Source organism: Athene cunicularia (assembly GCF_003259725.1).
Source record: "Athene cunicularia isolate RWA chromosome 3 unlocalized genomic scaffold, athCun1 chr3_part1, whole genome shotgun sequence".
Taxonomy (NCBI): domain Eukaryota; kingdom Metazoa; phylum Chordata; class Aves; order Strigiformes; family Strigidae; genus Athene; species Athene cunicularia.
This window is the reverse complement of record NW_020799097.1, coordinates 76738982-76750631: the sequence shown is the minus strand read 5'-3', so window position 1 is coordinate 76750631 and position 11650 is coordinate 76738982. Positions and strand designations below refer to the sequence as shown.

Sequence of the window (11650 nt, the reverse complement as noted above, 5' to 3'; positions counted from 1 at the left end):
CCCCCCAATAAAAAAAATAAAAACAACAAAAACCAACCAAACACCACCCGCTAATATTTGGAAAAAACGAGAGAGGACTACTGCCTCTGTCTTTAATTTTCACTTGCACGCTCAGATGAACGAGCAAGGAAGGGGGAGACCTCAACAGCCCCTTTAGACGTGGGGCTGAATTGATGGGATTGTGATTTGTAGGATTTCTCCACTTAGTCCCTGCCTCCTACTTGCTCTCCAGCCACTCCAAAGTCTCTTCCCCTCTCTTTAGGCAGCGATTTCTTTCAATCTCTCTCTCTCCCTCCCTGTGTCTCTCTCCCTCACACTCTCCCTCTCTCTCCACATACACTCATCTCCCCGGAGAGAGAGAGAGGAGAAACTCAACTCCCCAACACCGACCAGATGTCGAAGAAACGCAAAGCCCTGGAGGGCGGCGGAGCTCGGCTCCCCCCCGAGGACCCCAGAGCCCGCTTTGGGGCCGGCGAGGAGCAAGGTAGGGCGGCGGAGGCCTGCAGGTGGCCGGGCGGTGGGCAGCCGGGAGCCCACCGCAGGGGCGCGTCAGCCTGGCTGGCCTCCCGCAGCCCCCCGCCACAGACACCGGGGTGACTTTGGCGTTTAGGCCAGGCTCATCCCACCACCGGGCTCGAAACTGCAGGGCTGTTCCCAGCGCACCGACACTGAACTTCTGAGAGGGGGAGGGCTCAGGGGAGCAAGGGGAAGGGGAGAGGGAAGAGGTGTGGGAGGGTGGCTGAGGGGGGCGGCGGGTCTGCCAAACGGTCCAGGCTCCCTTCCCCGCTGCAGTTTGTCACTGGCATGGGCATAGCCACGCTGCCTCATTGATTTGTAGCTCGTGTAAATCTCTGTTTGCAGGGCGCTCCTAGCTTGGGCAGCGAATGAGCTATAGGCACCTAATACATACGTTGCGGTTTTGCGTGGGTCCAGTTTCTTTCAGCAAGCCCCCGTCCCTGGTACGATTTCGGTTGCGTCACATTGAGGCTTCAACTGCTGCACTTGCAGCGCGCTGTGCATCCAGCTAAAGTTGGTTTTTCCCCAGCCGTGGTGCTTTGCTGTAATTTTCAAGCCCGAAGTATTTGTGGTGAAAGCTGCTCTGTACTTCTTGACAAGATAATATCAATGTAGCAGCCGAGTGGTGTAAAATCAGCTATGCACACAAGTGTGAGGGAGTTCTGCAGCCGAATTTCTTCTTGTTGTTCAGTCAGCCCAGGGGGTTCCTTTGCTTTGTGTTTATTTTAACTAAGTGGGCCCAGATGAACCAAGCTGAGCTACAGGGCTCTGGGCTTGTGGCTGTAATGCAGAGAGGAGAGGAAAATACCGGTTGGATTCAGAGCAGTGTCTCAGGCTGTTGTGAATGGCTCTGGAGGCTACGCTGGGAGATGGTGGGTGTGTGGTGGGTTCAGATGATGCTGTGAAAATGTCTCTGTGCGTGCTCGAATTCAGAAATGCGGTGCTTTTGCCTGGGCAGGTGTACACAGAGCAGAGAAGGATGGAATGAGTGTGTTCTCCAACATGGAGTCTGTGGCCCTTTTTGTAAAGGATGTGAAGGATCATAATGTCACAAGTCACCCAGATCATGAAATTCACTCACCACCATGGATGTTTTTGCTTTTTGCAAGGAAATGTCTCCAGCACAGTGGCTGGTGTGGTCCTCTGGTTTCATTAGCAAGGAGCACTGGTTTTGGGTTTATGTGGTTGTTGGTTTTAAATTGCTTGGCTCTCCCAGAAGAAAATAAGATCCATGTTCATATTTTCTTATAATTTCTCTGCCTAAACCCAAGCTGGACATGGGAGGGACATTTTCAGACCCTGTGAATGACTTTATTTGCATGACAGCATTCAGTGTTTTTGCAATGTGGAATTTTGCTGTTACTAACCTGGAAAATCTTACCTCTTTGTCAGCAATGGAGGAGGTTAAACACAGAAAGGGCATTCAGCATAGACATGAAAGTTGGCTATAGATTACACGTAATTTTAATTTAAATGTATGCCAGTAGTGGGTGTAGGAGCACCTTACACATTATTGTCATGCAGTGATGTGTGCTTGGTTGCTTCTTTTTTTTTTTTTTAACTCCACAATAGTATTTCCTATCACACTTCTAGTTATGTAACAAGAAACAGAAAACAAAATGTAACTTTAAAACAGGATTGGTTTTTCTTGATTTCAGTGTGTACGAAACAAATGAAATGGAAAGTAAAAAAAATACTTAATAAAGCATTGATGTCTATTTAAGAGAGCAAATAAGGTATCATTTTCCTCAGAAGGGGACACAAGGTATTTTGTAAATCAAACCTGTGCTTGCACTCAGGTAATCCAGGTTTGTGTCATCTTTGACACAGTAAATGACAAAATTAAATTAAAAATGTAGTTTTATTTCTGAGTTCAAATTTATTTTTGTGAACTTTTATTCTGTTTTCTCCCTCTTATTTTACAGGAAGGAATGTAGCTTGTTAATTACATTGTCTGTGACTATGTAACTGTACAAACCATTAAGAGTGCAATGTATCTCAATGTTGTAGGGAGTGTATTTTTGCGTGAGATGGTGGATGTGAAGGTTTCTTAAGGCGTGAGATGTGCAGGTAATTTTTTAGGATTAATCTGAAGCATTTCCCTATGAAGCACTGTGCTCTTACAGGCAGGTTTATTACCTCTGTGGAGAAGGCATACTTGCTAGTTTGGAGGGAGAGTGTGTAATATTTGCCCAGAAGTATGGAAAAGCCATGTAACTCCTGGGTTTTAGCATTAAAACGTGTGTGCATTGGGAGCAGGGAGGCGGGGAAGGGGAAACGGGCATTAGTAAACGAAGGGAAGAAAAATAGAGAGCTCAGATTTCTGGAGGCTGCCAAATCCTGTGTTCCTGCAGAAGTCGAATGCAGAAGCCCTGCTGTCCTCGGCTAATGAGGTGACTTCTTTTGGTGACAGAAGTGCAAGTGCGTGAGAGCCTGGATCCAGGTCTGCCATCTTAGGTCTCTGTGTCACCTGGTCAGCTGGGGGCATATGTTGCTAGCAGATGAATCTCAGACCCTTTTGAGGGTCTGAACTTCTCTTTTAGATCTTAAGAGAGTGCAGACAAATTCTTAGCTGCTCCAGACTCTGTTGGATATTTGGCCAACTGAAGTGTGCACTTGCGGAGTTTCATTCAGCTCTTGTTTATCCTCACTTGGCAAAGCTGTGGGTGGACAGACACTATGTAGGCCACGATACAGATTTTTCAAACTTCCCTGGTGTGGTTTTGTTTTTACTCTCCCTCAAAGTATTTTATGAAGGTCTCTGTAATCCATATTGTAATCTTGCCTTTTATTATGGGGTCCGATGCTATATGTTTCAAGCCTCATTGGTGTGGAGAGGAGATAAAGGGATGAGAGTACTCAGCATCTCCCACCTTCTCAGCAGTGAGAGCCTGAACCCATCTGTCTAATTGAAAGCACGTCACTGCTTCACCTTATTAAAAGGTGATTTCCTAAGTGCCTCTTTCTTTCCATTGACCGCACGGAGCCTAGGGTAGCTACATTGGTTTACTTGTACCAGTCTAAGTGGCAGAAACTCCAGCAAAGCTGATAGGGTCTTAGCAGAGAAACCAGATATGGTCATTCAGTGTGATAACCAGCATGGAGAAGGTGAGATTTGTCTGTTGCAATGCAGCCCTCTGGACTCCCTCTCTAGTCAGGAAGCAGAACATTTCTAGGCAGCAATTCATCTCTTCCTGAAGTGGAAGTCTACATTCAGTCAGCAGAATCAGATCTGAGAAGTGCTGTTTCTGTCAATTCAATACAAACATCTAGCGTGGATGTAGACAACTGTATTTCGGCAGATGACTCCTGCCTTTTGACCGGATCTTTCAGGCTTCAGTGCAAGTCAAATGGCAAAGGTATTTTTCAGCTGCAATTGAAGCAGAGGTCTTCCCTTCTGTGGTAACCCTTTTACTCAAAATCATAGCACAAAAAATTGAGGAAGGATCCTTTTTTTTTTTTTTTTTTTTTCTGTGAGTCGCTGTTTTCTATGAATCTGTTGAAAGCCAGTGTGGAAGATGTCAAAATGGAGGGTGTTGGTTTAAAAACAAACAAATAAAATGTGGATGCTTCTCAGGACCAAATGCAACATGATGTTGTACCTAAATTATTCAGTAATGCTGCTTACAATTATCCATCAGATCTTGCATATAGTGTAATACAGTATTTTGGAAATTTTCATGCAGAGATTTTTTGAGCATGATAGATTCAGGGAAGAAAGAGTATCTCAATTCTCATTGGGCTGCTCTTTCTCTATTTGGATTGCATATGAAGATAAATAAATGCATTTCTTCTTCCACTTCCCCTGTGGTCCAGTTGTTCAGAGTGCTGAATGGTTTCCATTGTCACAAATGTGAGTGATAGTTGAGAGTTTTCTGCATTTTACAAAATTGGTCTCTAAAGAGAGAACTATTGCAAAACTCTTCCAGAGGCAAAGTTGAACTCCTATCTGCCCAAGAGTAACTTTTAAGACATGATTCAAGACTTTGAATTCAGTGGGACCGGCCGCATGCATAAAAGTTAATCATCTGCATAAGGAAGTGGTTGCAGGATTTTGAGTCTTAGTTATTATTAACCAAAGCCCTCTTGAGGGTCACTTCTACATAAAGGATATTTCCCTAATAATTACTAGGGAGAGTAGTTTATTCTCTCTAATACTAGATGACTTGTGTGAGTGCTTAGCATTCGTGTTTGTCTTGAACTTTGGTATTAAGTTACTGATTATTGTTATATCTTAATGTGGGCTCATCAGACACACGAAATCAACTTCTGTCCTGTTATTCGAGTCTTAGTGATGTAATGGAAGTCAGAATTGAACCCAACTTCTGAATTACAGTTTTCCCCCCATACTCGGTCTTCATCAATACAATTAAAAGTTACAGTCTTTACTCTATTTGTTGTTTTATCATGCAAGTGACTATTGGGATTCCTTTAAGCTCTGCACACTATTGTTGATCGTCACATTTCTCTGATGCAGATGGAAAAGCAAAGAAGTTCTTTCCTTGTGTGTGCAATTTGAGGCTTCAGTTTCTTCCGTGCTTTCTTTTGTCCATCTTCTGTGTCCTGACCATTCTGTTCTTTTCACTTAGCTTCTGATCCCTGACATGAGCAAGCCCCTTCTGTCTTTGGATCCCACTCTGGAAGATCTGACTACTTGGAGTTAAGGTGTTTTGTGACAGACGTTTATGCATTTGTGGGGGCATGGGGAAGAGAAGGGAATTGCTGTACAGCTTGGGTTTTGTGCCGATACTGTAATAGCACTGAAAAAATTGATCCTTTTAACTTCGTTCAGAGGAAAAAGTTTGCGTCACCAAAAAAGAAATGCAGCAACAGCTTTTTGAGGGCTTTGTTAATGGAAAAGAAACCATGCTTTCCAAAGCTGATTAACTCAATGACTACTGATAGTTTCTTATGTTAGATTTTGATTTTTGATCTCTTTCTCCTGCGACAGTCAAGGATCTGCCTTCCAGATGCTGTGAACGATAGATGAGGGTCTAACTTTTGTTTCACAGGATCAAATTCAACATGCCGAAGAGGAAGACAGTTTTACTAACCCACTTCAGTGTACGTGAAGCTGCAAACTGGGAATGCTGGAAAGATGTGAAGCTAAGGAGAATTCAAAATGCTTGGGAAGAGAGAGGGGGACAAGTTATATATGCTGTGAAATAGTGTTCTAAGTGCTCCCTGGGAAAAAAAAACCAAACAAAACACCACTCTACCTCAGGTGTTGTTGCTAACTTGCCTTTCTATCCACTGTATCCATCTTGTAAAGACTGTTGAGGAGCTTTTCTGTTCCCATTTGTTTCAGAAAGGTATGTTAGTGTGTGCCTAGGTATAAGTTTATGGGGCCTTGTTTGAAGTAAAATACAAAGGCTAATGCTTGCACGTTCTGCTGAGTTGGTGTTTCCATATAGGAGAGGACTTTTCTGTCCAGCAATGCAGTACTGCCTAATAGAGTTTGGTCTTGAGCTGCTGCTAGCAAGAAATGATGAGGTCACTGTCTGCATTCTAGGGGGAAAAACACTATCCCAGCTGACGTCACGAGGCAGAGCCATAGGGAAAGGAATGGTATTTTAAGTACTTGACAAAGTTGCTTTGGTTGGAAAGTGTGACTTTGGGTGAATTACTGACTTTGGTCTATAAATAAATTTATCCAAATATTTTAAAAAATGGAGATGACTTTTTAATTATTTGTGGGCACTTAGATATTTCAGCTATGCCGGTCATGTAACGTGTATGGTAATGCTATAAAAATGCTTAGTGAGTCAGGAATTGAAATTTCAGCGAAAAGCAGTGGAGAAGTCTCCTGAGTGACTTTTAAAAATGGGACTTTGGTTAAATAACCAGCCTTTCCTATAAAAACATCTCTTGAAGCTTTGTGATAATTATTTGAGACTGCTTTGAGCTCCGTGACGTGGTAGGATAGTTACTGTGATGATGGTGCTGTAGCCCCATTTCCATCTGGCTGCAAGTGTAAGATGTTAATCCTCCCAGCTGGCCCCAGTCTGTAGATGGTGGTACTCCAGTGTACCAATAAGTGTTACCTCAGGGTAGCATCTGCTGTCAAATGGAGTCAAGTTGTGCAGCTGGCTGTTTCCACACCTGGTGGTCGATGTCTCCCTACCTAGAGAGTGAATGGGGAGGGAGCAGCTCTGAAAAAGATCTTCAATGGAGATGCCCTCCTGACTGCACAATGAGCCTGAGTGGCCTCCCAGAGCAGACTAGGACTTGTCTTTGAAGAATCTGGCTTTCACCTGGCCTCAGGTGCTCCCCTGACTTGTAGAGGTGCTGTCTGGGTAATGGAGACCCTGCCTGACAGAGAAGAAAGGCTCTTGATTTAGGATGCCTTCTAAAACTTTCAGAAAAAGCTAAATAGGGACGACAGCTATAAAGGTGAGAGGATTACAAAGGAAGTGAAATTGAAAATGAGAAAACTTTGCAGGTTTCCTTTAATTTCTGGTAAATGAAAATCTGTGTGAATCTCCTGGGTTTACTAATAGTGTATTGTATTGTTTCTGTTTGTTTTCCTTAGCCACTCTCCTCTTTCTGTAAATACATAAATAAACAAAGCTGCTTCTCTAACCCTAGTCAGCCAAGCAATGTGTATCTACCCTTACTATGAATGTAAGGGAGAGTCTGGTCTCCCTGTTATGGTGTCCACATTCACCTGGTCACACAGTGGTGGCAGGAGGCTGTGTTATTGATACCACCTTGCCATTGTTTCTGAACATACCTGAGTGCAGTGCTTCTGTATGGGAAAGGAGGAGAGTTGCACAAGTCAAGTAACATGAAAATGCAGATGTATTTATTTTTTAAAGGCATTGTGTTGTTAATATGCAAAACCAGGGACTAATAATCTTTAACGAAGCACTTGTTTATTAATAAAAGTTGCTTTGTGTTTTCACACTGTGGCCTTAAGAGTTTTTGTACTATTTGGGCGTAATCCTGTTTTTAAGTTACTAGTGATAATGCAGAAGCCTTGGCAACTCAGTGAGCAACAGTTGTGGCTTTATGCTGGAGGAGGAGAAGAGGGACACTGCCTGGGTTTGATGGGCTAGAATACAGTCAGTTTGTGTGTTTATCACTTCAGTCACAGTGTGATGCCTAATAATGTTGACATTTAAGGTGTGCCCACACATTGGGCAATTGAATTTGTGTTCCTAAGCTCATTCTTAGTATGTCTGCTAACATGTGGAATGAGCAGCTGTATTTCGGGTGTCAAGCTGTATTAAAGCCATCCACACTGTGTTTTAGTTGAGTACCATATCTCAGCCAAAGGGCAGTTGATAGTAGATGGATTCTTACATTGTTTTTCATTTAGTGTTGAGCCCAGACATAATATAGAAAAATTAAAAATGAAAACCAGTACAATACAGATCAGAGGTGGTGTTGTCATACATGACAGCAATATGAAATGATAATTATACAAAATGAGAGAGGAAACAAAGATAATCCTCAGACTGTACTTGGAAATCACTGATAGATGTCCAGCCTTCAAGGGAAGGCTTAAGTTTGGAGATGAAGGTAGAAAAATGACAGAGTGAAGATGTTGAGGCACCTGGAGAAGGCAACTTCAGCATGAACATAGCCTAAATGTCAGAACACTATCTTCAACAATACCCCTTTTTCATAATAATTTTTATGCAATTGTCTTAATCTTTATGTAGCTGTTAGGTTAGCATAACAAATTAATACCTATGCAAGATAAGCATATTGATTGTTCTGTTCTGTTTGTGACCTTGCACATGGGAAGTCTGATTTGTTTTTTGCTTTTAGTCTTTATTCACCTGTATAATTTTTCTGTCATATTTCCTTTAGCATGGATACAGCCAAGATGGTCTTATGCTGTCTATTATTCAGGCTTTGCAGATGTGCTCTGTATATTGTTAATCACTTTCTAATGTTATGTTTTGTAACTAAGGGTTGCAAATGAGTAAGATCAGATGGTAGGTCTTTGTTTTAACTGCCCATGCAAGTTCTCCATCTGTCTTTGGGAAAAAATTAAGTAAGTAACAGGTAGTTTCAACTTTGTGTGATCTTGCCAGAAATGGGACTAGGTGCACTCACACCTAGAAGCTGTCAAGAAACAACTAAGTGGCCTTCCTCCTGCTTTTCAGCTGTTTTTTGCCATCTATGTAAGATTGCATGAGTGTTTCTAGTCTCTTTCAAGGACAAACCAAAGACAGGCTCACATAGTCGAATCGTGGCTTGTCTGGGCAATGGTAACTAGCAGTTGAATGTGCCTCCAGGGCGTGAAGAGTGTTCTCAGTTGTGTGGAGGGAGCTGCAGATGGTTCTCTCTGGTCTGCCATTCTTCCTCAGCATAAGGAAGGCTTGGCTTTTTATGAAGCTCAGAACCTTCTTGGAAACACGAGAAACATGCAGGTCAGTTTTTGCATTGGCTAACTCCAGGCCCTTGCCTTCAGTGGTTTGGGGATGTTGGTGGATTATTTGTTTTGTTTTATTCTCTTTACAGTATGTGAAGAACTGCTGCAGTTTATTGCATTGGAACTTCTGATTCCAGGAGACAGTGCTGTGGCCCATGTAGGGTTCTGAGGCAAATCATGTGGATTGCATTGGCTTCTGGTCACGGTACCTGAAACAGGCTATTTCTTAAGAGCCAGGTACTTTTCTGCAGAAGGTACTATTTGAACGTTGGTCGTTAGTGTACCACTTGTCCTTTAACTTGCATAGCCAGTTAGTTTTAGACTGTATATGCTTACCTTAGCATAAGGATGTGTGAAAATAGTTGGGATTTCAGTGCTGTATGCAAGAACCACATGCTGAGATTTAGGCAGGGAGTTGAAGGTGCACATGAGACACAAGCATTTGACTAGATGAAATGCCTACAGTTGGTACATCAACAATGGTAGCATACAGCTCTACAGATTTAAAACTCCACAGGAAGACAACTGTGACTTAGCCATACACCTTCCTTTACCACATCTGGGGGAATGAGAGACCCACTGCAGTTAGTCTGCATAGGTAGGGAGACAGCAACAAGTAGTCATCTTGTCCTCTCTACTCCATGAAATACAAAGCCACACTCCTGACTGCTGGTAGCTAGTACTTGCAAAGATATCTAAATGTACACCCCTGCTAATGCTGCACATGCAGCTTTGGAAAATATTTTCATGAAGATGTGAAGCTGCTAAATCCAAGGAAGGGATGGATTAATGCTGGGAAGAGACCAATGTAGTGATACATATACACATAAATGCTGTATAAAACATTTTTATTGGGTTTTGAAGGGCCAAAGCATCTAGCTAATCCTTTATCTAGGCCTTTTCAGCTAATGATGCAAGTGGCTTCTGGTATGCAGCTGCTCACAGGATGCTCTTGACAGATGCCATTCATTCTGGAGTGCAGCCTGGGTCTTGGGTGTTCCTGCGGTTTTCCTTGGTAGGACTATGTCTTCTTGCCTCTTGTATTGCTCCCAGGTGAAAGGAGAGTAATTAGGAATAGGCTGTGCCCCACTGATTTTTAAAGGCAGAAGATGTGTGACACTTAACCTTTTTTTTAATCATTAAAGAATTATAGCAGTCATTTTTGGCTGTGAAACTGCAGAATAAGCATCACTAATCCTAAAGCATTATATATTTTTAATTCAGGATTATAATAGGCTATGAAGGAAGGAGGAAGAAAAAAAAAAAGTAAAGCTTAACATGAAGGAATATTTAATTTTATTCAGGAAACATTTTGGCAAAAATCCCCTGGATCTGCACAGAACCTACAGATTTAAGATGTCTTTGCACAGCCAGAGGCTGAGATCATGGCTGTCTAACTACAGTTGGATATTTTCATATCTGCCAAGTTTAGCCTTAAATAAATAAATGAAAAAAGGTCATGCTTCATGCTTTGTTCAAAATCTTGAAATGGTTCTCACTTAATATTCTAGGGGATAGTGACCTCCCTTTGAAGATACTGTCCTCCTGCTCAAAATCCTGCATGGAACCAAGAAAGTAGCTGTTTAAATGAAGCCATGAAATGTCTGAAGGTACTTTCTAGAATCCCTTAAAATGACCCTGGTTCAAGAAATGTATCCTACTTACTGCCAGGAGTGCAGTAAACTCAATCACTGGAAATCTACTAGTTGTGGGCAATTGCAAGCGCGTTACCCGACATTAACCCACAAAAAGGAAAATTAACACAGTTAAGAGTAGTTCTTGCCAGAGAAAGATGAACAAATAGGAGCAGAAGCTGAGTGGGAAGCTTCTAGCAGCAGGAGGGGGGGACTGTAAAGATCATCTGTTCAGACGTGCTTTTTTACTTCTCCTCCCCAGGTGTATCTCTCTCTCTCTCGCTCATTTTTTTAAAGACACAGATGCAAATATACCTAATAGCTACTGTGAAATCTGTAATAAGATCAACTAGCCAGAAGGCAGTTTTCAAGGACCACTGTGATTGAGGGTAATGTTTTTACAATGAGGTCATGTCCAAAGGCAGCCTCAACTGATGGCAAGCTTGTGCTTGAGCACTGAATAAAGCACCTTGTCTTGCGTGGTCCCTGCTCCAAAGAGCCTGCAATCGAATAAATCTGGCACACACATACAGGGCTGTATTTTTAAAATTGCTCGTTTTATGGTTTGGGGGTTTGGGGTTTTTTTTGCTTGTTTCAAGTCAATGAACTCTTCCTTCTTTATCTCCCATTATTTATTCATCTCTTCTTTGAGTATTCCAGCAAACCAGTTTTGTGCAAAGTGTTTTTCTTTACTTCACAGAAATACTATCAAGTTCTGTGAAGACAACTATGAGATTGACAGAAGAGAAGCATCAAACAGCGCAGAGAATGTTTTCTGGTAGACCTGCAAAGAGAACAGGAAGGATGGGCGAGGAAGTTCTGTCTGCTTGCTCCTACCTGCTCCTTGATTTGCAGTTTTCTGATACTATTTCCTTTTTCCTTAGAAATGCCCATCTCTGTGATAGTCAGCTGCATCTGTGATAACCTTGCTGTTCAAATGGCAGGATGGAATGGAGCATGTATGTGAGAAAAAAATATTCAAAAAGTCAAACTCAGACAGGATTGGGCCAGAATGTTTTGCTTCAGACTTCTAGGCCAAAAATGCTCAGATAGAATGCCTTGCCTTGTTGGGCTATGTTCATAACCATGGCAAACAACATAGCATCTTACATGG

At 42.3% G+C, this 11650-nt stretch overlaps 1 protein-coding gene across 2 annotated transcripts in view; it reads left to right on the top strand.

The window, feature by feature from the left end:
• Nucleotides 1-127: 127 nt before the first annotated feature.
• The window catches only part of PDE10A (phosphodiesterase 10A), a 375046-nt gene continuing 363523 nt past the window's right edge, over nt 128-11650 (top strand). For both annotated transcript variants that reach the window (XM_026846120.1, XM_026846118.1), the window contains exon 1: nt 128-484. In XM_026846120.1, the coding sequence (XP_026701921.1) occupies nt 394-484 (91 nt within the window). In that variant the 5' untranslated portion in view covers nt 128-393. The remainder of the gene's footprint in view (nt 485-11650) is intronic.